General features: G+C 40.8%; 1 protein-coding gene across 2 annotated transcripts in view; it reads left to right on the top strand.

Annotated features, from left to right (window-relative positions):
- Nucleotides 1–17,498, top strand: part of STYK1 (serine/threonine/tyrosine kinase 1) — a 74,514-nt gene extending 57,016 nt beyond the window's left edge. For both annotated transcript variants that reach the window (XM_073596239.1, XM_073596238.1), the window contains 3 exons: nt 6,539–6,579; nt 10,596–10,692; nt 10,941–17,498. In XM_073596239.1, coding sequence (XP_073452340.1) covers nt 6,539–6,579; nt 10,596–10,692; nt 10,941–11,145 — 343 coding nt within the window. In that variant the 3' untranslated portion in view covers nt 11,146–17,498. The remainder of the gene's footprint in view (nt 1–6,538; nt 6,580–10,595; nt 10,693–10,940) is intronic.
- The last annotated feature ends 8,192 nt before the right edge of the window (nt 17,499–25,690 follow it).

Genomic DNA, 25,690 nt, shown 5'->3' with positions numbered 1-25,690 from the left:
CACCTTACACCTGTCTGTCTGCCTCTGCCAACCACACACTGTCTCTCTATGCCCATTTCTGTTTATCTTGCCACTCATACCGCTCTATTTCCTGAAATACCCTCTCCCCATCTTTAGGGTGTGCCATCCTAAAAAGGTGCTTGAGACAATGTCCTCCATCACATCATCCTTCCACCCACATACCCAATAACCATCTTATTTTGTAACAGCAACGAAATATTTGTGGTAAAGATCATTGGTAGCAAGTTCCTGATCTCTTCTAAGATAACATTGTGTAAAGATCGTAAAAAGAAATTTAATACTGCACTATTTGAACTTTACAAACTTGTAAAACTTCCTGTTCAACATCATAAGACATAGCTATAAAAGGACTGATCTATAAGTAATTTACCATTACTTTATCTTTAACAATGTATTCAGGAGTAAAATAACAGGGGTTACTGTCTACATTTTCATTGCTGTTAGTTAAAGTGGAACTTTAATCAGAAAATTAAGTTCTGCTAGATCACATTCAATTGGCCCCTTTTGTAGGTATAGTTATGTAAAAAATTAAAAATAAGTGGCTATACGATTTAAAATCCAGCAATACACTGTCTTATCCTGTTCTGAATATTCTCAGTTGCTCTCTATTTTTCATAAAAAGTACAAAAAAGGTGGTGACGCTTGCCGGAATGACTCCAGAAGAAAAAGAGGGACAAACAAAAATCTCCCCAAAGCGTCCAGTGGAAGTGAAGGTAAGGGTGGCTGCTTACCAAAAGATGTTGGCTTTCAAATAAATGAAAAACCAAGTAGTGCTTTAGGGAATGTATCCTAAACAAACCCTCGGCTCCTCGATTCCACTTGCAGTATTAGGGGGCATTTATAATTTCCTTATAAAATAGTATAGTACATAATAATTTATTAAAAAACACTAATTACACTCACATTGTTAAAGATAAAGGCATGCATTTCTGTGCACAATAGCTGCAGCAAAGCCAGAACCTCTGCAACAGTCCTTCCAGCCCGCAGCGGCTGTACGTGATGAACGACCGCAACATACAGGGATATACAATGTAATACTGACATATAATCACACACATAGGTTGGATTTTATGGACTTGTGTCTTTTTTCAACCTCACCTACTATGTAACTATGTAACTATGTCTAGTACTGGCAAACACAACATGAGAAGTACTGAGCTCAGCTTCCTGCAGAGTCCTCTGATTTCTTTGGGATACATTCCCTAAAGCGCTACTTGGCTTTTTATTTATTTGAAAGCCAACATCTTTTGGTAAGCAGCTACCCTTACCTTCACTTCAACTGGATTCTTTGGGGAGCTTTTTGTCTGCTTGTCCCTCTTTTTCTTCTGGAGTCATTCCGGGAAGTATCACCTTTTTTTGTACTTTTATGATCTCTTCTCACTTATCTGTTTGATTTCACTTACAATATCTCACAAAAAGTAAACTCCTCACATTTTTGTAAATATTTTATTATATCTTTTCATGTGACAACACTGAAGAAATGATACTTTGCTACAATGTAAAATAGTGAGGATACAGCTTATAAAACAGTGTAAATTTGCTGTCCCCTCAAAATAACTCAACACACAGCCATTAATGTCTAAACCGCTGGCAACAAAAGTGAGTACACCCCTAAGTGAAAATGTCCAAATTGGGCCCAAAGTGTCAATATTTTGTGTGGCCTCCATTATTTTCCAGCACTGCCTTAAAGTGGTTGTATAGTCTATTTGTTAACTTTTACCTACAGGTAAGCCTATAATAAGGCTTACCTGTAGGTAAAAAAAATATCTCCTAAACCTGTATGGTTTAGGAGATATTCCCCTTGCTATGAGCCGCTGACTGCAGCGGCGCATGCGCACAGGGGATTCTCGGCTGAAGGCCTGGCAGCTGCCGGACCTTGCCGGGGAAGAAATCTCCCGCGCGCATGCGCGGGAGTGACAACATCGCGGTTTCAACCACTCACAGCGCTGGAGCCACGATACCTGGAAGACACACCGAGGCAACATGACAGCTCCCTCGGCGTGGACCAGGTAAGATACCAACGCCTCGTTCTAAGGTAAGTATTTCATAATGAGCTAGTATGCGGTGCATACTAGCTCATTATGCCTTTTGCCTTACAGGGGTAATAAAAAAAAAAAATGTCAGCAGGTATACAACCGCTTTAACCTTCTTGAGCATGGAATTCACCAGAGCTTCACTGGAGTCCTCTTCCACTCCTCCATGACGACATCACAAAGCTGGTGGATGTTAAAGACCTTGGCTCCTCCACCTTCCATTTGAGGATGCCCTACAGATGCTCAATAGGGTTTAGGTCTGGAGACATGCTTGGCCAGTCCATCACCTTTACCCTCAGCTTCTTTAGCAAGGCAGTGGTCATCTTGGAGGTGCGTTTGGGGTTGTTATCATGCTGGAATACTGCCCTGCGGCCCAGTCACCGAAGCGAGGGGATCATGCTCTGCTTCAGTATGTCACAGTACATGTTGGCATTCATGGTTCCCCCAATGAACTGTAGCTCCCCAGTGCCGGCAGCACTCATGCAGCCCCAGACCATGACACTCCCACTACCATGCTTGACTGTAAGCAAGACACAATTGTCTTTCTACTCCTCACCTGGTTGCTGCCCCACATGCTTGACTCCATCTGAAACAAAGAAGCTTATCTTGGTCTCATTAGAACACAGGACATGGTTCCAGTAATCCATGTCCTTAGTCTGCTTGTCTTCAGCAAACTGTTTGCAGGCTTTCTTGTGCATCATCTTTAGAGGAGGCTTCCTTCTGGGATGACAGCCATGCAGAACAATTTGATGCAGTGTGCGGTGTATGGTCTGAGCACTGACAGGCTCACCTTTCACTCCTTCAACCTCTGCAATGCTGGCAGCGCTCATATGTCTATTTCCCAAAGACAACCTCTGGATATGACGCTGAGCACATGCACTCAACTTCTTTGGTCGACCATGGCGAAGCCTGTTCTGAGTGGAACCTGTCCTGTTAAACCGCTGTATGGTCTTGGCCACCGTGCTGCAGCTCAGTTTCAGGGTCTTGCCAATCTTCTTATAGCCTTGGCCATCTTTATGCAGAGCAACAATTCTTTTTTTCAGATCCTCAGAGAGTTCTTCGCCATGAGGTGCCATGTTGAACTTCCAGTGACCAGTATGAGAGAATGAGAGCGATAACACAGAATTTAACACACCTGCTCCCCATTCACACCTGAAACCTATTAACACAAATGAGTCACATGACACAGGGGAGGGAAAATGGCTAATAGGGCCCAATTTGGACATTTTCACTTAGGGGTGTACTCATTTTTGTTGCCAGTGGTTTAGATATTAATGGCTGTGTGTTGAGTTATTTTGAGGGGACAGGAAATTTACACTGTTATACAAGCTGTACATTCACTACTTTACATTGCAGCAAAGTGTAATTTCTTCAGTGTTGTCACATAAAAAGATATAATAAAATATTTACAAAAATGTGAGGGGTGTACTCACTTTGTGAGATACTGTATGTATTGCCACTAGTGCATGGTGTTTTGAGGACTTTTCTTTATTATTTGCAATCATCATATGTTCATAATTTCTTTGATATCGATAAGCGCTGCGCTTTGTTTTGTATTATAAGAACAGGAACAATGCAATTTACAGCTCACACTCATTTTGGTAGCATAATTATTGTGCAGTCACGTGATGTCAGAGGAAGGCGGGGTCGCCCGTTTATGTCACCAGGTGGCCCCGCCCTCAGCTATATAACAGCTATCATCGAGAAGAAGTGTCACACGGCGGGAGCCTCCCATGGAGGCGGAGCTGTTGCGCCTTTTTTTTCCTTTTATCGGCTCGTCGGGCGGCGTGAGATGGATCTACATCGCGGGACATTTTTATTTTTTTATTTTTTAATAAAGAACTTGTCCCAAAGTGTCTCCTGCCTTTTTTACTATTTTTGACACTTTTTTGTGAAATGGTAGGGGTACCCGTTACCAATTCACATGGGGGGGGGCGGGATCTGGGGGTCCTCTTGTTAAAGGGGGCTTCCAGATTCTGATAAGCCCCCATCCCTAATCATGATTTGGGGCTGTTTTTCTTGAGCTGGAACAGGGGCCTTAGTCAAGGTAGAGGGAATTATGAACAGTTCCAAATGCCAGTCAATATTGGCACAAAACTTTCAGGCTCCTGCTAGAAAGCTGAACATGAAGAGGAAATTCATCTTTCAGCATTAAAATGACCCAAAGCATACATCCATATCAACAAAAGAATGGCTTCACCAGAAGAAAATTAAAGTTTTGGAATGGCCCCGTCAGAGCCCAGACCTGAATCCTGAAAATCTGTGGGGGGATCTGAAGAGGGCTGTGCGCCGGAGATGCCCTCGCTATCTGACAGATTTGGAGTGTTTTTGCAAAGAAGAGTGTGCAAATATTGCCAAGTCAAGATGTGCCATGCTGATAGACTCATACCCAAAAAGACAGTGCTGTAATAGAATCAAAAGATGCTTCAACAAAGTATTGGTTTAAGGGTGTGCACACTTATGCAACCATATTATTTTAGTTTTTGATTTTTATTCCGCTCCACCTAAAAGATTTTAGTTTGTTGTTCAACTGAGTTGTACAGTTTATAGGTCACATTGAAGAAGGAAAAAGTTCTGAAATGATTTATCTTTGTCTCATTTTTTTACATCACAGAAACCTGACATTTTAACAGGGGCTTGTAGACTTTTTCTATCCACTCCATCTACATAGCATCTAATGGATTACACTAACTTTCAACTGAAATGTTTGTACGGAATGTGCACATTCCTTAATATGGTATTGGAAGGAAGTAGTGGGCATTATAACTTAGCTGAATTCCAGGCATAATAGCTAAATAAACAATTGGAATATATACGGTATAAGGGATCTGTGTTAGCACATAAGCACCACATGCAACACAACTTATTGTTTCTTTGTGCTGCTTTTCCCTTCCTTCAGTCTGGGCTCAGTTTTACAGGGACAGCAAGAGACTCATACCATTCAAATTCGGGTACTTATATCACTTGGATAAAATAAAAACATTTAAAGCTAAAAAGGGCCTCTCCCCACTGCAAAGATTAATTGCATGTTTTGCCAAAGGCAAGCCTCCTCCTCTTCATGCAACCAGTCTCCGAAAAACCTCTGGTCACAGTTGGTATCATCCTGAACAGTAAAGGCCTGCCCACAATCCCAAGTGCCAGACAGCGGTGGAGAACGCCAGCTTACCATATCACCGTATTTATTATCCCCTAGTCAAATGAGCAGTTAACACTTCCGATAAGTGAGGGGGCCCACTGCAAGAATATAGGTTTTTCTTCCTTGAAGTTTGGTTTTATTGAGGTATTAATGAATATAGAGCTGCATTAATTTGTACTTTTTATATATGTCTAACTAGATTCCAGCTTTAGTTATTGGATGTTCTGTTTTTCCTGGACCCTCATGTCCTCTTTTCGGAAAAAGCAATGACAAAGTTCCAGCAAAAAAAGCAAAGGCATTTTTTCCACTTTTTACTGATGTTTGAGATACTGCTTTTTACTATATTACCAAGCTCTCCCTATAAATAGCCTTAGTGGACAAAGCTTTACTAGCTTTACTATACTACAAACAGACTTATGTAAACTGGCACTGCCTGTACAATACTGTGACAAGTGGTTTCATATGTTGGATTCTATAGATTCTACTTTTGCATACTTGTCTTAGTAGATGTAAATCATATGTTTACTATGTTGTTATGTTATGCTAGATGTTTTTGGTTGCATAGTGTGCTGGAAACTATTAATTTCCCTTGTGGATTCTTTGAGCTGTAAGACAGCCTCTCATGGGGTGGGAAAGTGAGTCCATGGCACCAAATGGGGATTGGGGGTGGAGCCACATTTTCTGTTTTGTAATCATAAAAATGATTTCCCATTCGCACTGAAGTGATCCATTGTGGTGCCTTAAAACGCATTATGGCATGTGTATGTATGTAATTATGTATGGGCTGTCAATAGATTGAAAAAAACGCATATGGCCCTTTTTTCAAATGCAGCATACCACAATGCATGGTATGTGTGTTGTGATGAGCCACTCTGTCTCGCAGGTTACACTCTACTATACAGTGTGTTGGAGGCCATTCACAATAAAGCATAAGTTCACTGCCATGCATTGCTGCAATGCATGTTAATACGCTTTGCCACAACATACAAGTGTGAATGGGCCCTATTGGAGTCTTAATTCAAATGTACTGCCATTATATTATTTTTTCTTAGTAGTAGTACTGTTGGTAACTTGCAGTGATTGAGAACCCTGCTATCTCAAGCAGGATGACATTTTAAAATGATGAATCTGAAGCTGTGTATTGAGTAACATGGGAAGTAACATGGGAACTACTGTACAGTATAAAGGAAACATTTTTGCTACATGTTTAAAAAGAAAGTATAGTCCATTGCTTATATCATTTAATTTACTGCTTTACAAACTGTTTTATTATATCTGTATTTATTTTGTTTTTTTCTGATGTGTGCAATCTGATGATTATTTTTTGTATTCCTTTTTGTTCATTTAGATGGTCCTTTGGAATTCTTCTTTATGAAATGATAACTTTAGGTAAGTGTCAATATCTGTAAAATAAGGTAGTGGATGATGTGCTTATAATGATCATGGTGATAGCTATGATGGTAGTTATTATTACTCTCACCAATTTGACCATAAATGCTACCTTATGTGTAAATAATAGAGGAAGAAAAGTGTCTGTAATCCAGTAATACATAGCAATCCAGTTTACATTCAAAATTCTAGCTGTAATTTTATGGCAAATGTTATGCAATCACTCTGCTACCTGTTTGTAAAATGAGGAAGCTGGAGGCGCACTAAAGGAAGCTCCAATGTGGATATAGGAATTTAAATTACAAGACTATTAAGCTTTTGGCAGGTAAATTAGTGACTGGTGCATTTAACTGCCACTTTAATATGACTCACCTTTGCAGCTGTGTATACTATTATAATTTACTTCCTAGTAAACCTCCTTTGTCACATGACTTTTGTGTTATTTAACCACCTCCCAATTTTTTTATAATTCAACAAAAGCTACAGAATTTCACCTGTCTCCTGGTAATGATAAAAAAAATTGAAAAACACTTAGTGAAAGCAAAAATATACAATTTTCAAATTAGGAAAGCGTAACCCAAAGTAAGTGCATCCACATATAGCTTTTTATTGAACTATTATTGTGCTATGTAACCAATCTGAAAGCACAAACAGTAATGTTCAAAGTGCAGTAATGTATAATTGTCAGAGATTAGGTTTCACTGATATGGCTACTATATACTGTATCTAGTTGCTGTGGTTATCTAACTTTGTACATCACCTTTGGTCATTGCTATGCCTTATTAAAGGTTGAGTCTATGAAAAAAAAATGAAAATGCTTCAATTAAAAGTATTTGACTCACCTAATCACTTCACTTCACATGCCAAAATCATAATGCTGGAATCTTTGTTTTCCCAACTCAACTAATGGACTGGATTGGGACTGCTTCAAAGCCATTTTCAATCTGTTCAATCATTTTTCCCTTGGTTTTATGTACTCAGACAGTTGACAGACAAAGTCCTACATGAGCAGTAGTTGCCCATGATGCTGCCAAGACCCCATCCACACAAGAACACAAATGCACACCAACATGATACACTAGTTGCAAGGGCTTCTAGGACAAGTAGTCCAGGGAACTGCAGTGAAATCACAAGCAGAAGCTGTTTGCTTGCATGTAATACAGTCCCACAGATTGGAATTTTTACAGAATGGAGGCGATTAAAAGATAGGCGTACTTTTAGCTCGCTTCTGCTTCATTATCCGCCTTGTCTACCAGCGGTTTTAGCATTTAATATACTCATTGTCTTCACAGTGCAGCATGCCCACTGCTCAATAAAGCCAAATTTAATAGTCATATCAAGTTTTTGGAAGTTGTATACCATGCAGCATTCAAACTCAGTGTAGTGCACTAAGATGAGATTCCCCAACAACACCTCCTCTCATACGCAATGGGATTGATTTACTAGAGCATATGCATAGTAAATGTTTACTTTGCAAAGTGAAATTTTACTTTACTTTGTGAATGAGGTGAAGGGAAAATTCAAAATATCCAATCACGTGCAAGGCAAATAAAAAAAATAAAACAGGATTGTTGCACAATTTCACCACTTCACCTCATTCACTAAGCTAAGTGAAAAATCACTCTTCAAAGAGGAAATTCACTTAATATAACACTTAAATATTAAATAACACTTAAATTCACTTACTTAATAGTAAATGAGGTTTTGCTGACTTCTATTTTATCCTCAGTTATTTGCAATCAATTTTTTTTTTTAACATGCACGTGATTAAGCATTCTTTGCAAAGTTAACTTGTATTTGTTTCACCTTATTCACTAGTATAAATGAGAATTCACTGTGCAAAGTAAAAATTTACTTTGAAAGTAAACATGTTCTACTTCATTAGTAAACTACCCCCACTGGGGTTACTGTGTGAAATTGTGTTTCAGTTTACTACGGACAGATCTTAACCCCACAAACAGTTACCTAGTGGTTGAAGAGTTATTACTTTTAAATAAAAAGGTAATTTTAAGCCATATTCCCCAGTAAATGCTATGTTCATTACAGAGATGGTTAATTTATCTTAAAAACATACTGTACACTTAAGTACGACTCCGCTCCCTGAAACTCCTCTTCTCAGTACCTCTTTAGTTTAGAACAGGGGTCTCCAAACTTTCTAATGAGAGGGCTAGTTTACTGTCCTTAAGATGTAACCTCCCTGGCGGTTTTCCCGAGTGTGGCTCGGGGTTAAAATTCAGGACCATTAGCGGTAACCCCGAGCCACACTCGGGATTACATCGCAGGATCCTGGTGTGGCTTTACTTACCTTGTCCCCGGGATCCTGCGATGTCCCCCGCTGTGTCTGCGGGCTCCGTCCTCCTCCGAAGCCTCTCCGTGCCAGGCTCCGTTCCCTGCGAGCTGCGCGACGCAGGGGGGCGGAGCCTGGCGGCAAATTCAAAAAAGTGTAAAATCATAACACATACAGTACTGTAATCTTACAGATTACAGTACTGTATGAAATTATTTCACATCCCTTTTGTCCCCAGTGCTTTGTCCTATGCCCTGCATGCAGTTTTATGTTATATATACTGTTCTTTCTGCCTGGAAACTGGAGATTGTCCATAGCAACCAAAAAGTGTCCTTTTACATCAAAAGTGGCTTTAGACCAGCTAGAAAACAGCAATAGTAAATTAGAACACTTGCAGAATTGAGCGATAGTGAATTGTGGGAAAATTTATTTTATTATTAATTTTTTTTTTTTTTTAATTATTTATTTTTATTTATTATATTATAATTTATGTTTTTGTGTTTCAAACTTTATCATACCCGGGATATCTACTAGACTCTTGTTTGGACAGATTTAAGTGTGTTATTGTTAAGAATTACAGACCTACAATATAAAACGCCAAATTTCCATGCAAAATAATTGTACCGCTTTCAGCACCTAAAATCCGAAATAATCATACCGCCAGGGAGGTTAAGGGGGGCCAGACTGTGGTTATTGGGAGTAGAAAAGGTCTGGACATCGGTGGGGATAAACAATGCCCCATCGTCAGTGTCAGTGGGAGGAACTGTGCCCCATCATTGGTATCATTGGGCCCCATTGTTGGTGTAATTGGTAGGAATTGTGCCCCATCTTTGGTATAATTGGGAAGAATTGTACCCCATCATTGGTGTCATTGGGAGGAATTCTGCTCCTTCATTGGTGTCAGTGGGGGGGGGGGGATTATGCCCTATTGTTGGTATCAGTGGATGAAGACAGTGCCCCAAGGGCCAGGTAAAAGCAAGCAAAGGGCCGCATCTGGCCCCCGGGCCACAGTTTAGAGACCACTGGTTTAGAAGGATGGCTCTGTGAAATGTGTGGCACAGCAGTGCTTACTCACAGGGCATAGTGAATATGTGTCACAGAATTCAAGGAAGTAAATATGTGGGGAACTTCACAAAGTAAGTTTACAAATGTCAAGATTCTTAAAGCGGGGGTCCACCCACACCGCCAAAAAAAAAAAAAAAATATTAAAAGCCAGCAGCTACAAATACTGCAGCTGCTGACTTTTAATACATGGCCACTTACCTGTCCCAGGGTCCAGCTCGGTCGGTTCTCGCCAGCTGCCGCTGCCATCCTAGGTGAGGGAATCAGGAAGTGAAGCGTTGCGGCTTCGCTTCCCGGTTCCCTACTGCGCATGCGCGAGTCGCGCTGCGCATCGTAAGTGGTCCCCGCTCTCTCCTGGGAGCTGTGTGTTTCCCAGGAGACAGCGTGGTGGGGACGGGAAGAGGCGTAGACTCCCATGGGAGTCTATGCCGGAAGTAGGTGCAAATACCTGTCTTAGACAGGTATCTGCACCCTCTTCCCCCCTGAAAGGTGCCAAATGTGACACCGGAGGGGGTAAGGGTTCCGAAAAGCGGAAGTTCCATTTTTGTGTGGAACTCCGCTTTAAGATCAGGCTAGAAATAACTGAAATGTAATGTGGAAATGAATATATGATTTTAAATTTACCATAGATATGCCTTAATCATGTCCTCTTACTTTTTATTTTCAGGTGCTCCTCCATTCCCAGATGTTCCTCCTTCCAGCATCTTGCAGCATTTGCAGCGGGGTAACATCATGAAGAGGCCCCCCAGCTGTAAACAGATTTTGTAAGGGACTAACTAATATTTTCATTGCTTTCAAATACATTGTTATGATAATATCTTTGATATATTAGTAGAAAAATGTCAGGAAATGCTCTGGTGTTTTCTGCACTGACTAATTAGATATTAGCTATAATTTTCTAATTTGAGCTAGAAGAATGACTGCTGAGATGTGATTGGTTCAATGTTTTTTTAAGACATCTGTTATGCGTTCTCCGTTTAATGATGTCTTTGTCTAATTCTTTATTTTACAGATACAACACTATGAAATCTTGTTGGATATGGAAGGTATCTGACAGAGTTTCTCTTTCTGAATTGCGTAAGCGATTAGAAAATGGGAAGAAAACTTCAAATGACAGGACAGTGCTGCAGGTCCCTGAGCTTGTGGTACCTGAGCTGTATGAGGGCGTAGCTGGGACAGAGCCTATCAAAATGGAGACCGATTACACTGTTCTTTAACAGCAACATCTTCAAAGACTGAATTTTACACTGTTCTTTAACAGCAAGATCTTCAAAGACTGAATTTTACACTGTTCTTTAACAGCAAGATCTTCAAAGACTGACTTTTACATTGTTCTTTAACAGCAACGTCTTCAAAGACTGACTTGGCTGGTTACAAAATGACTTGAAATTATTTATTTATGTGAACCATAATTTTTTTCTTTCTTTTTTTACATAAAGGAATATTTTTGTGTACTTAGTATGAAAATATAAAAAGAACTCTGATTTATTCACGGGGATGTTACATTAACATTTCTGATCCTACCTGAGCAGTCTCTGGACAGTAGGAAAAGATCATCCTCCATTCTGACAACTCTTTCGCCTCATTATCAACTCTGATTGGAGGATACTTGTACGACTACGCTCTGCTGTCACATTTCTCAGTGATTTTTTTCTCATCTCTGTTTATAAAATTATTTTATTTTTTTATATTTTTGGGTATTGATTGAAATGCTTCAAATTTAAAGTGAACGTATAAATAGAGTTTTTAAACCAGTAATAGTTGTCCTAAACTAAAGAAAAAAAGTTTGGGCCGTAAAAGTATATACGAGATGTGCCTGCATTACAATTATGATCCTGTTTTAGAACAGTGGAAAACCAAGCTTTTAACTTTCAAAAAAAGGCTTCAATAGTTAAGTGTCTTGTGCACATTTAGGAGAAGGTGGACCCTGATCCTTCACTGTAGCAACAGAGAAGCCCCCCTCTAATGTTTTTGGCTGGGGTACAGCCTTTTCTCTGACAACAGCTCATATAATTATGTATACTCTCCAGTGGACCATTTTACGTACTGTACTTTGTTTTTATTGACTATGTACTAGTTGTCTGGCTGTCACTGACTTCAATACTGTCATTGTTATGGGCCCAAAACAAGCACTCAGGTAGAAGAGTCAGGGAGAAGTTGGAACATCAAGGTGGGTGATTTTAAAAAATATGGAAGTCACTGAAGTAGCATGGCAGACCAGCAAGTAGTATTTTTTTTAGAATTAAAGGTCCGCATGGCAGCCCGTCAAGGCAATATTTCTCACATATCTGGAATACATGCTCATTTCCCTGCGTTTTATTTCTTTGCACATGCTGCAAGTAAAAAAAAAATAAACTGTTGAAGTGCCAGATATATAGAGGTTGATTTACTAAAGGCAAAAAGTCTGTGCACTTTGCAAAGTGCAGTTGCTCCAGAGCTTAGTAAATGAGCAAAAACTCTGCTGACTCCCATCATCCAATCACGTGCAAGCAAAAATGCTGTTTTTTTTTATTTTCCTTGCACGTGATTGGGTACACTTTGCAAAGTAAAGCCTTACCTTATTTACTAAGCTCTGGAGCAACTACACTTGCAGAGGGTAACTGCACTTTGCAAGATGCATAGTCTATTTGCCTTTAGTAAATCAACCCCAGAGTGTGCTTCTTCAGAAAATGCTGGAACTCATACTTTGCTTACAGTGGCGAGACTGCTGCACAAAGAAGGTAGTTGAATACTACACTACATAACTCCGTGGAAAAAAATATATTGTGCAACCAAAATATATTAGGACAATGAAAGGATAATAAAAAATCCCATATGATCATGAATACCAAACCAGACATTCATAAAAAAAAACTTGATACTCAACAGTACATAAACTCCTGCAATAAAGTGCAATTTTCTTTTTTTTCACAAAGTGAATATTCATATAAATTGCAAGGTGCAATGAAATAGAAACATATATAACTTATAATAAAATGACATGTACAGGCAAAAATTGCTTAATTAAATCATGACCATATGACTCATGAGCACAAATTCATTTCAATTATAGATTAAATGAATAATACAGAACAAATGTTAAAGAAATTTAAAGGAAAAAATGACAGTCCAACAAATGTCCCACTTGGTGTAAAGAAAGGGTGCTCTGGTGCTATCCCTGAGGTAGGTCTCTGTAATGGACACCACTTCACTTCCACCCTTGTGCGCGTGCAGATAACCAAATTGCTTACCGGAACATATGATCCCACAAGAAAATCAAATAGCGCTTTGAGAGGTTCCTCTATAGGCAGCCCTGGTCCGCTTCCAAGTGTTTTCCTAAATATCCTGATACTTCCCGGCTCCAACCAACATATGCATTTGGAAATAAGTGGAAGAGCTAATAGTGCATTACTGTATAAAAGGTTTATTTGCAAACATAACAGATTGCACTTACAGACTGAGTATATGTTTGAGGTGTATGAACATCCCACAGACATGGCTGCTCCACCACTCTATTGGACCGTGCGTGCTGACGTCACAACCGTTAGCTTCCCTCCAACGCGTTTCCCCTCAATGGGCATGATCAGGGATTGGAGGATCATTTTTCCATATAGTGTGCTCCTGCCTTCCTCTTTTACACAATAACACAGCTCTGAATCCCTAAGCATGTAGTGTCAGCCCTAGGATTAGAAATGACACAGGCCTCTCAGTATCTCCCCCCCCCCCCCATCTCTATAACCCCTCCTCATATTCATAACCCCTCATTAAAAAAGGAAGCTATCAGCTCGCACAGTTTCTGGTAAAATTAATAGGTACTTATTAAACAGATAAAACAAAACATTTTCAATCTTATATCTAGCAAACCAAAACAGGGCTAATAAGAAAAGTTCATTGTTAGGGTTTACATAAACTTTAAAGTGTTTGTTAACCCAAAAAAAAAAGATCCTGTCCCCTTAAAGTATGTTTTACAGCACAGTGCTTGTGCAGTGTCATTTGGTCCCCTGTATAACCTGCAATACCTGTCTGATCATGCCAGTTTCTACCCTCCCCCTCTATGTTGACTCCGAAATATCAGGGCTGGTGAGCCCTGACACCGAAGTCAGTATGTGCCTCCGTCATATGCAGCCATGCTCTCTGTCTCTTGTGTTCTCTCCCCCCTCCCCTCTCTGAGTGTCTGCTCGTGTCAGTGCCCACCCCCCCCCCACTCCTGCTGCTCTCATAGTTAACAATAAAAGCCCCCATCCTCTCTCTATTAGAACAAGAAGTTCCCCTGTGTCTGTGTTATATCATAAATATTCTTATCTGTGTTGATAACACAGCGTCTTCCTGCGATCATGTGACTCTTCGGCTCTCTCTCCTCTCTCCTCTTCTCCCTGGCTGACATCAGCTGCAGTGCTTGGCCCCCCGGCCACTTCAACTTTAAGCTAGGCAGAGGAGAGGGGAGAGGAGGCAACTGATAAGCATATCTACGATATAACACAGACACAGGGGAACTTATTGTTATAATACAGAGAGGGTAAGAGCATTTTATAGAATCGGCTTAACAACCACTTTAATACAAGTTTCCTTTACTGAAAGCAATGGAAAAGTCTGGTTTGGTTTAGTTACAGTACTTTGAGGGTCTGTTCTGTAAACTCTGTAACTGTATATATATATATATATATATATATATATATATATATATATATATGTGGGATTTTTTATTTTTTTATGTTTTACTATCTGGAGTCCAAAAGCTATTAATCATTTGTTTTTAACTTCTTAACACTGGCTGTACACATATATATGGCAGCATGATGGTGGGCTTTAAAGTGGGGCTGGCACATACTGTATATGCATACAGCTTGCGTCACTTTTTAGTGTTAGTATTTCCCAGCACTGTAACCATGCTGTCAGCTACAGCTACTGGTCACTGTTTACAATAGAGAATTGAGGGAGGGGCTTGCAATCACATGAACACTGTGACTGCCAATCACATGACTGGGAAACCCATGTAACTCCCACTTCTGCTAGCTGGAAAAAGGTAAATTTAAATATCTCCAAATTAGTTCCCTTGTTTCATACACTTAGGAATAATTCACAGTTGGATGCTTTCTATTCTTTTAATTAGGCACTTGATTCATCAGAAGTGTACTTATAACTCCTTTATAGAAAGCATAGAATACAGATCAGTTATTTTTTTATTTGGTTTGACTTCTGTTTCTGTTTTATATCAGACTCTGATGTGGACATTCAAAAAAATGACATATATTAAACAAACAGTACGTGAATCTTCACTGCAGCCACTGTGGGGCAATTCATGTTCAAATTATACAATAGAGGCACTGAAATGGCAGCTTTTCTCCCTTTGTTCTGGCAGCAGGGCTGTGGCAGACTGACAGCATTCTCATGTAAACAAACGCCGGGTCTTATCAGCTGTTAAAACTAACTTAAAATTCCTGCTGTGATCTTTAGGATTCATGCACACCACCGATTAGGGCACTACATAGCTCAGATTAGCATATTTGCTGCAGACAGCTGCGGGCAGTGTCAGCCTGTCCAATGCACTGATCTGGGTGGTGTATGGCCCTAATCAGCCATGTGCATGAGCCCTTAGGATGAATTTCTCCACAGTGCCTGCAACTACAAAGGTCATTAAATCCTTGTTTTAAAGCTCAATTGCAGTTTGTTAAAGGGGTTGTAAAGATAAAAATTTTTTCACCTTAATGCATTCTATGCATTAAGGTGAAAAAACTTTTGACAGTACCGCCGCCCCCAGCCCCCCCGTTTTACTTACCTGACGCCTCGAATCTTCGCTGCTCGTCCTCATTGCAGCTCAGCCTGGTCGCTGATTGGCTGCAGTGGATGGATTAAAAGCAGCGCAGCCATTGGCTCGCGCTGCTGTCAATCACATCCGATGACGCGGCGCGCCGGGGGGCGGGGCCGAGTGATACAGCGAGCGGCCATAGCCGCCGGCTGTATCACGGGAGCGCGCCCGCAAGCACTCACCACCATGCGAGGGAGCTCACATTAAGGTGGTAAATGCTTGCGGGGAGGAGCTGAAACAGCCGCCGAGGGACCACAGAAGACCAGGTTCGGGGCCACTCTGTGCAGAACGAGCTGCACAGTGAAGGTAAGTATGATATGTTTGTTATTTAAAAAAAAAAAAAAAATTACCTTTACAACCCCTTTAAGAATATGTACTGTAAGTAAATGCCCATTGCTTGGTAACATGTTGATTTTAAACTCTAAGCCCATTTTTTGCCCTGAAATAAATGATGATTTTATTTCTATAAGGCCTGATTTACACCTATGCATTTTTTGTGCTTTTTGCATTTTGCAGATTTGCACTACAGAATGTGTTCCATAGGAAACCATGTTAAATGGACTTTAGTGCAAACCCAAAAAATGCAAAAAGCATAAAAATGCATAGGTGTGAATCAGGCCTAAGTCCTCCAAATTGTTGCTGTCTGGCCACTGTTGGAGTTTGTGGGGAGTAACCACTAACCAAGAAGATTAGAAAACCTCTACCACTACCTTTGGCACTACTCATTTGCTCAGCCATTCTTTCAAGAATCTGTGAAGTATGCTGCCCTGAGAGTGGTGGGGCCTTGCCTGATACCTCTGTTATCTACAGGATAAAAGCTTCAGGTCATAAAATGGCTTCCTCCACCTCTCCGCAACACATCAGTAAAGTTATTTAGATTTAAATCAAGTCATGTATAACTGATGGATGAAGTGGCATTTATTATTTAGTCCTTTATAAAACTGAGAGGAGGTATTTGTGATTTTTATCAAAATTCAGGCACTGCTTTGCCCCAACTCCCTCACCTCCTGTAAGGTAACCTTTCTGGCACTGTTGTTCATATTTTACTCTCTTTTATAAAAGCTTAATTCCAAGAGACTTGAAAATCCTTTTTTTGCAGTGGGGCTGTGCCCACACTGCTACAGTTAACTGCTTGTTTAGGTCTGAGGGGCATGGAAAAGTAGATTAACTTGTCTGATCCTCTGCTCCTCCAAGCTGTTAGACCAGTCCCCGTAGGTCTTCTTCCTTATGACCCAGGGGTTTAAGGTTGTAACATCATCAAGGCTGGTGCCAGGTAGACAACCCTGCGTCGGACGCTGAGAGACAGTTTACCGCCGGAGCATGGGTGAGTACCATCACGGAAGAGCGGGGGATCGGGTAAGTACAATTACTTTTACTCTGCCCTAGACTAAATGAGCAGTTAACCCTTGCAGTGTGGGTACAGCCCAATGCAAGGATGAATTTTCAGTTTTCCTAGAGTTGGGGATCAGAAATGACATTAGCAGGTGGCACTACAGACAAAAGTGAACAAGAGGAGGGAGCTCTTTAACATGGCAATGTCCAAAATTGTCTACAAATTTAAGGACATTGAAGTAATTGAAATATTTGTACTGATAGACATTACAATAAAAACTAAAAAAATATATATGCAAAATTATTATTGCCACTTTTTTTTAGCTAATGAAGAGACCACAAACGTTGGCACCTTAATCTCAGGCTGCTTTCATATTTTGAAAACACTGAATGTTGCATATTTTGTGTATGTTCAAATGTGTTATATTTAATAAAATATTTTTGTTTGCTTAATATATATATATATTTTTTTTTTTTAAGTGTTTTAATTATTCATGCTCAAATTTAAGATTATACATAGGACACACAGGTCCAGGTTTAAGGTGGCAGGGATTCTACAAGTACAGCCCAATGAACTGCTAAAAGATCAGGTTCTCTAGCGACTTATACAACACTGCTGCCAGACCATACTATGCTATCAGCTGGTAGCTAAGGCCTATAGTTTGCAGAGTATGGGTAGTATGCCACTACTATTTAAAGTGTATTTAAATCCAAGAACAAAAATGTAATATGTTGCAGCTTACCAAATGTGTGAATTCGTTTTCTTTTTTGTAGGCCTTTTTTCCTTTTTGCACCTGGTGATCCTGCCAGTAACACACTTCCTGTCTTGGAGTGACAACTTTCACCCTCTTTGCTTTTTCTCTGGTGAAATTATAATAATATAATTATTTTCCTAGGAAGGGGCATGTATCAGGACTAAAAAACACCTCCCCTTACTATCCTACTGGGGGTGGGGGGTGTTCTGTCCTCAGAAGTGAATTGGGTAGGGCTGATACTGCTGTTTAAAGTAGCATTAAACCCTCAGCATTTTTTAGCTTAACACATTGAGCACAATAATATAAACCTTCCTCAGTAAACTATTTGTTACAGTCCTTACCCCCTTACCACTTTACAACTTTCAGTGCTGCTGACTTACTGGATCCTGCAGTTTCAGTACTGCCTCCCTGAACTTCCAGTGTTCACAGGAACAAGATAACAGTGGACATTGCAGTCTCCAGTCAGAGGGGAGGGAGGAGTAGAAGGGGAGTAGCTTGCCATCCTAGGCTACAGGGCTGTGGATACCAGGGTGGATACATAGGATGTTACAAGAAAAAGGAGCCACCATGAAACAGGTCACCTAATCGAAATCCCCTTTTGATTTTTTTTTTTTTGCTCACTTATTTTAATCTTCCCCTACTGACTTAAGAGTTTCAAAGCACACTGCTGTATTTTATAAATTTACTGTGTATATTTTTTTTAAGCAGTGGTATTTATGTCATAAGACCATACCACTGCTCTGCAAATGCATATATATCTGCAGTAAAAACTTTGAAAGGACATTTCTAAAAATCTTTGCATTTTGCTATTTTCTCTACGTTGAAGTATTTCTTTTTCCCGACAGGTTTCAGTTACCGCCTTCTAGTCGCTAATTAACTTGTTAATGTGCTAGTTCTAGGATCATTAGTCAACAGGAATCCATAAAAAAGATTTATATGACAGCCCACCTTTAACTCTAACTTGCATCGCACTGGAGAGCATATAAGACACACAAATCTATGTATATGTGCAAAGTTTTATTTGTTAAAAAATATGATTTTACAAAACACTGAAATTTGTATGTCAATTTGAGTATTCAAGCATGTACTAATTCTTTTTCCAGAAACAGAAATGATAATGAAGCACCTCCTTACTATTATAATATACTATTATTAATGCATATACAGTATTAGTTTCGACTTTGCTCTTATTAGCAGATACTCCAGCCGCTGGAGGTAAGATAAGTAGGGCAGCACTATGGCACGCTACATTACAGGGATAGGTTAGCACATTCTAATGTTTACCTTGTTTTATATACTTAAAGTGATACTAAAGCTTTGTTTTTTGTTTTTTTTTTATAACAAACATATCATACTTACCTCCACTGTGCAGCTCGTTTTGCACAGAGTGTCCCCGAACCCGCTCTTCTGGCTTCCCTCGGCGGCTCTCGCGTCTCCTCCCTGCATTAGATAACCCCCTAGGAGAAGCGCGAATGTATGACTCGGCCCCGCCCCCCAGCGCCCGGGTCATTGGATTTAATTGACAGCAGCAGGAGCCAATAGTTGCGCTGCTGTCAATCTATCCAATCAAAGCCGGAACTCCATGGAGAGAAGGACGGCGCGTGTGAAAAAACACAAACCTTTACTAGCCCTTTAAACAAGCCTGTTTAAGTATATAAAGCAGTTAGTTTCAGTGTGAGATTAAAGTGGTTCTAAGACCCCTTTCACAACGAGCCGCCTAGGGCGTCAGCGGTAAAGTGGCGCTATTTTCAGCGCCGCTTTACCGTTGTTTTAGCTGCGCTATTCGGCCGCTAGAGGGGCAGTTTTAACCCCCCCGCTAGTGGCCGAAAAGGGGTTAAATCTGCCCGCAAAACGCCGCCGGAGTTTTGCCAGCGGTATCGCAGCGCTGCCCCATTGATTTCAATGGGGAGCAGTGGTGAGTTCATCGCTCCTTCACCGCTCCAAAGAAGCTGCTGGCAGGACTTTTTCTGACGCCCTGCCAGCGCACCGCTCCAGTATGAAAGCCCTTGGCTTTCACACTGGAGTGAATGGAGCCGCTTTTTTCAGGTGCTATGCAGGCGCTATTTTTAGTGCTGTAGCGCCTGAAAAACTGCCGCAGTGTGAAAGGGGTCTAAAGGCAGAAGGTTTTTTACCTTAATGCATTCTATGCATTACAGTAAAAAAACCTTCTGTAAGCAGCTCCCTCTCCCCTCCCCAAGCAAACACTTATACTTACCTGAGCCCAATCTCCATCCAGCAATGTGCACAAGAGCAGGGGCTCTCTCAGCTCTGTCTCTCCTCAATGGCTCAGACACAGCAGGGTGAGCCATTGGCTCCTGCTGCTGTCAATCATAGCCAGTGAGGAGAGAGCGGGGGGCAGGGTCTTATAAACACACAGAGCTGGCTCGGGAGCGAGCACAAATAGGCCCCAATAGGCCCCTTGGTAGCACTCACAATTGACACTGACAGAGCTCAGTAACTGAAGTCTAGAATTTTAGGTGTTAAGGTCAGTGCTAGAAATTAGGATAAAGCTACATTTTAATATGTCTTTATTTTGCTTTCCCTCCATACCCCTCATCAACAGGCCAACAGGCTAAACTTTTTATTTTCATTACATACCTTATTTTAGATTCAGTGTCATGATCACTTTGTGCTTCTCTATGCAATGCTGGCAGATCATGGTTGGTGGGTCTTGCAGGCTGCTACACATAGCTATTAATCCACTAGAAGCAGCACTGAATCCTTTGTGAAAATAAATGATAATTTGCATACTGTATATATCATATGAAACATAACGGTGAAAATCAAAAGCATAAAAAAGTGTATGTGTTCTTAAACCCACATATCATTAAATTCAGGTGAAAAAAAGAAAGTCAACAATAAAAAGTCCTGTGAAGTTTTGGGGCAATGTAGATAAATCAGTGCAGCGCTAAATTGATAACTAAAAACAATTATTGAATCAGAATACAATAAATGAAAAGTTCATAGGTTCGTGTGTTGAAACTCATATGTAGATAGAGAGGCACACAGACGTCAATGGTGATAAAGGGTGCTTCATGCAAAAGTTTGGGGTGCTCCTTGATCCGTGCTCACACCATATGTTTAGCCAAACTGCTCACCTTGTTCATTAGACCCCTGAGCTAACAGGAAGGTCATAAGAGCTTTCACCACCCCTGGTGGTAATGGTAAACTTGTGGATGGAAGCTGGGCACCTCTCGAACTCCTGCAGATAAGCCTTTTGATTCTCCCGTAGCAACATATAATATAAAGAAACAATCTAGTGCTCTCTGTATGATTTGTATAAAGGTATCATTTAATATAAGATGGGTACTCACATAAAAAGCACTTAAACCAAGTGCTAGGGTATAAAGCATAAAAGGACTGATGACAGCAAAGCTGATAAGGTGGCCGTAGTGACATTAAGATAAACTCTCGCACGCGTATCGTCCATAGGACTTCCTCAGCGATAGTAGAGTCTCACAATGCCACTGTAGTTTAAATAGAAAACCCCTTATCACACTCACCTGTGTAATTACAAACCGAGCGGTAAGCGTCCAATCAGGACGCTCCACTCACTAATACGAAGGATATCTGAAAAGGTTACCATGGTAATCTATAAGGCGCGTCATGCGGCGCAGAGCATGCATGGTAATCCGACTGGGTAATTAAACTAGCGAGCGGTGAGCGTCCTATCGGAGCGCACCGCTCAGACATGGGAGGAGTTTAGTAGATTGTAACTCCCTAGTGGTCATTTCGCCGTAACGACACGACAACGTGTCGGCGTAACGGCGGATCACATGATCAACCACCTCAAAGGGTACCTCCCACCTAAGGGAAGTATAAACAAAACTAAAGCATGTTTGCCTGTTGCCATGGTGATCCGGCGTGACGTCCGCAAAGCGGCACATCGCACGCCGGTCACCATCATAATATCCCACCTTCCCGGGGCGGAGTACGCATATAGCCTAAGGCATGTGTGGTTGTCACAGCAACCTAAGAGGAGGGGGCTGGGCACACACCACATCGATACTGCAAACCAAATGCCATTCAATTCTATATAACTTAAACATAAGATATTAAAAAAAAAAAAGATATTAAAAAAGGAGTACACCCAGGGAACCAGCCTGGACAAGGACTCCCTAAGACTAAGAAGTTATTATTAATGCCCACATGATCTATGGTCACCCATGCTGACCCAAAAACGGGCATCAAAAATTGCACATAATACTTCAAAGATAGAATCTAATAACAACAAAAAATATTGCTAAAAATAATATGAATTAATTGTTAAAAAATCTTAATTAGTCACCACGGCCACCTTTTACAATCTCCCAAAAATACCAGACACCAGTAAAATAAAGCACTTAACAACTAAAAAAATTAAAAAAATATATATATAAAAAAAAAACAAAAAAAAAAAAAAAAAAACTAACGATCAGAAATAAAACAATTCAAATCAAACTCGACATTGAGCCCCGTGGGTACTCCCACATGTGTTTCATATATCCAAAAAGACTCGCGGCGGCTCAATTGTCTTATGAAATTGCCGCCCCTCCAATGGGGTGTTACTTTTTCCACTCCCCAGAACTTTAGTTTAACAGGGCTGCGTTTGTGGAAAAATTTAAAATGTTTGGAGACATTGTGAGAATCTAGGCCCTTCTTGATATTGGTGATATGTTCACCAATACGAATATGAAGGGACCTCGATGTTCTGCCTACATATTGTAGGCCACATTCGCATTCCATGATATAGACAACTCCTGATGTTGAGCAAGTAATGAAATCCCTAATTTGATAGACCTTTTCTGTAGCTGTAGCTACAAACTCTTTGCATTTTTTAATGTTGCCCTTGGTTTGTTTACATGGTGGGCATCGCCCACATGCATAGAAACCTGTCATAATGTTCGAAATCCTATTTACACAAGAGAGAGGTGGATCAATTACTCCCGGAGCCAATTTATCTCTTAAGGACGGAGCCCTCTTATAGACAAACTGGGGGTATTCCGGGAGTACAGGGCCCAAAGTTTTATCCTGTCTGAGAATGGGCCAATATTTTCGGACTATTTTTTCAAATTTTTTATATTGCACATTGTAGTCCAAAATCATTCTAATATTGCCCACACCCTCACATTTGGCCCTCGGGCCATTGGATACTAATGACTTTCTCTCCAAATTTCGAACGGTCTCAATATGTTTATCAATATCGGTTTTGTTATAACCCTTTTGGATAAAACGGGCAGACAGAACCTCAGATTGTTCAAGGTAATGATGCTCATGCGTACAGTTCCGCCTGATCCGTACAAATTGCCCCTTGGGAATATTACACAACCATTGGAGATGGTGACAACTCCCAAGGGGTATGTACGCATTGCGGTCCGTAGGCTTAAAATTATTTTTTAACTCCAACTGATTATCTTTCAAGAAAATGTCTAGATCCAAAAAGGTAACATGAGCTTTATCTATATTCCAGGAGAGAACAATATTTCTATTGTTCTCATCAAGTTTTCGCATAAAGACATCCAAGTTCGATCTATTACCATCCCACACCATAATGATGTCGTCAATATAACGCTGGTAACATTTAAGCTCAGGGGGTGTGTTCTTATAGATAAACTCTTCCTCCCAGTGTGCCATAAATAAATTGGCAACACTGGGAGCGAAGCGGGCACCCATCGCAACTCCCCTGGTTTGCAGAAAAAAGCGTTTATTGTACCAAAAATAATTTTTTGATAAGCAAAACTTAAGACAATCTAAGATATAATTTTTATGTCTTCTGGTCAGATCAGATGTTCTGAAGGCCCATCGGACTGATGCTAACGCATCTTCATGACTGATAATCGTATAGAGGGAACTCACGTCCGCTGTTATTAGCAAACAAGAAGAAGAAAAGGAAAGGGCTTCTAGAATTTGGATGATGTGTTTGGTATCCTTAATGAAGGAACGGGTTCCCGTAACCAAAGGTTGCAAGAAAGAGTCAATGTATTGACCCAGTCTAGAAGAGACTGAGTCTATACCATTGACTATGGGGCGGCCAGGTGGATTGGTACTATTTTTATGTAATTTGGGTAAACAATATATGATGGGGGTCCGGCAAAAAAGTGGATCTAAATAAGAAGCTTCTTTTTTATTAAGGACTCCAATGTGTTTGCCTCTTTCTACAAGAAAGTGTAATTCCTCTTTAAACTCCAACATCGGATCTTTGCTGAGTAGAACATAGGTACTATAGTCATTAAGCATGTTCTCCATTTCGTTGTTATAATAGGTTTTACTAAGAACGACCAGACCACCACCCTTATCCGCTGGGCGTATTACGAGATCCCTCCGTTCTAAGAGGGACTCGATGCCCTTTTTGACATATGATGGATCTTGTGCCTTCCGGATCTTAAGTGTATCGAGATCTCTAGTCACCATGTTTTTGAAAACTTCCAAAAACTTGGTGTCACGATTAGGGGGGTTAAAGACCGATTTGTTACGGAGAGACGAATGGGTACCTGATGATTTATAGTCGTTTGGTAAGGTACGTGTTACAGGGTTAGATAGGTGATACTTCTTAATATTCAAACTTCTAATGAATTTTTGTAAGCCTATGTAGGTCTGGAATTTATTTAAGTTACGAATGGGGGCATATTTAAGGCCCTTGTCTAGAACCTTAATCTCATCCTCACTTAGGGGGGAGCCACTCAGGTTGTAGATACCCGCCCCTATTGGGGTCTGACTCTTTTGAGTTCGCTTGCCTCCTCTCCTTCCTCTAAGAGTTTTCTTTTTCTTGGACCGTTGTCTAGGTTGGGAGGTGGCGGGGGAACGTTCCACCCTCCCCCTGGTTTGGGTGGGATGGGCGGAGCTCCCCTCCCCATCTCCCTCCGTGACCTGTGAAAATCCCCTTCTCTTCTAGGGCCGGAACTCTGTAATGGTGCAAACCTATTATGGGTATATACCGGATGTCCATAAGATTGAGATTCTCTCCCTCTATTATAAGCGGTATTTGAGTAGTTGGTGTAATGATGATTGTAAGGTCGATCAACATTAGGTACCCAATTACGGTCAGTGCCTTGTTGGTAAGAATCTTGATGATAGTAAACATCATCATTTGTAGGAGGTGGATTCCAAGGGTACTGTCTGAATGGAGACTCAATCTTATGGACATCCGGTATATACCCATAATAGGTTTGCACCATTACAGAGTTCCGGCCCTAGAAGAGAAGGGGATTTTCACAGGTCACGGAGGGAGATGGGGAGGGGAGCTCCGCCCATCCCACCCAAACCAGGGGGAGGGTGGAACGTTCCCCCGCCACCTCCCAACCTAGACAACGGTCCAAGAAAAAGAAAACTCTTAGAGGAAGGAGAGGAGGCAAGCGAACTCAAAAGAGTCAGACCCCAATAGGGGCGGGTATCTACAACCTGAGTGGCTCCCCCCTAAGTGAGGATGAGATTAAGGTTCTAGACAAGGGCCTTAAATATGCCCCCATTCGTAACTTAAATAAATTCCAGACCTACATAGGCTTACAAAAATTCATTAGAAGTTTGAATATTAAGAAGTATCACCTTTCTAACCCTGTAACACGTACCTTACCAAACGACTATAAATCATCAGGTACCCATTCGTCTCTCCGTAACAAATCGCTCTTTAACCCCCCTAATCGTGACACCAAGTTTTTGGAAGTTTTCAAAAACATGGTGACTAGAGATCTCGATACACTTAAGATCCGGAAGGCACAAGATCCATCATATGTCAAAAAGGGCATCGAGTCCCTCTTAGAACGGAGGGATCTCGTAATACGCCCAGCGGATAAGGGTGGTGGTCTGGTCGTTCTTAGTAAAACCTATTATAACAACGAAATGGAGAACATGCTTAATGACTATAGTACCTATGTTCTACTCAGCAAAGATCCGATGTTGGAGTTTAAAGAGGAA

The sequence above is a fragment of the Aquarana catesbeiana genome, linkage group LG08, assembly GCF_042186555.1.
Source record: "Aquarana catesbeiana isolate 2022-GZ linkage group LG08, ASM4218655v1, whole genome shotgun sequence".
Lineage (NCBI taxonomy): Eukaryota > Metazoa > Chordata > Amphibia > Anura > Ranidae > Aquarana > Aquarana catesbeiana.
Note: the sequence above shows the minus strand (reverse complement) of the source record. Positions and strands in the feature narration are given on the sequence as shown.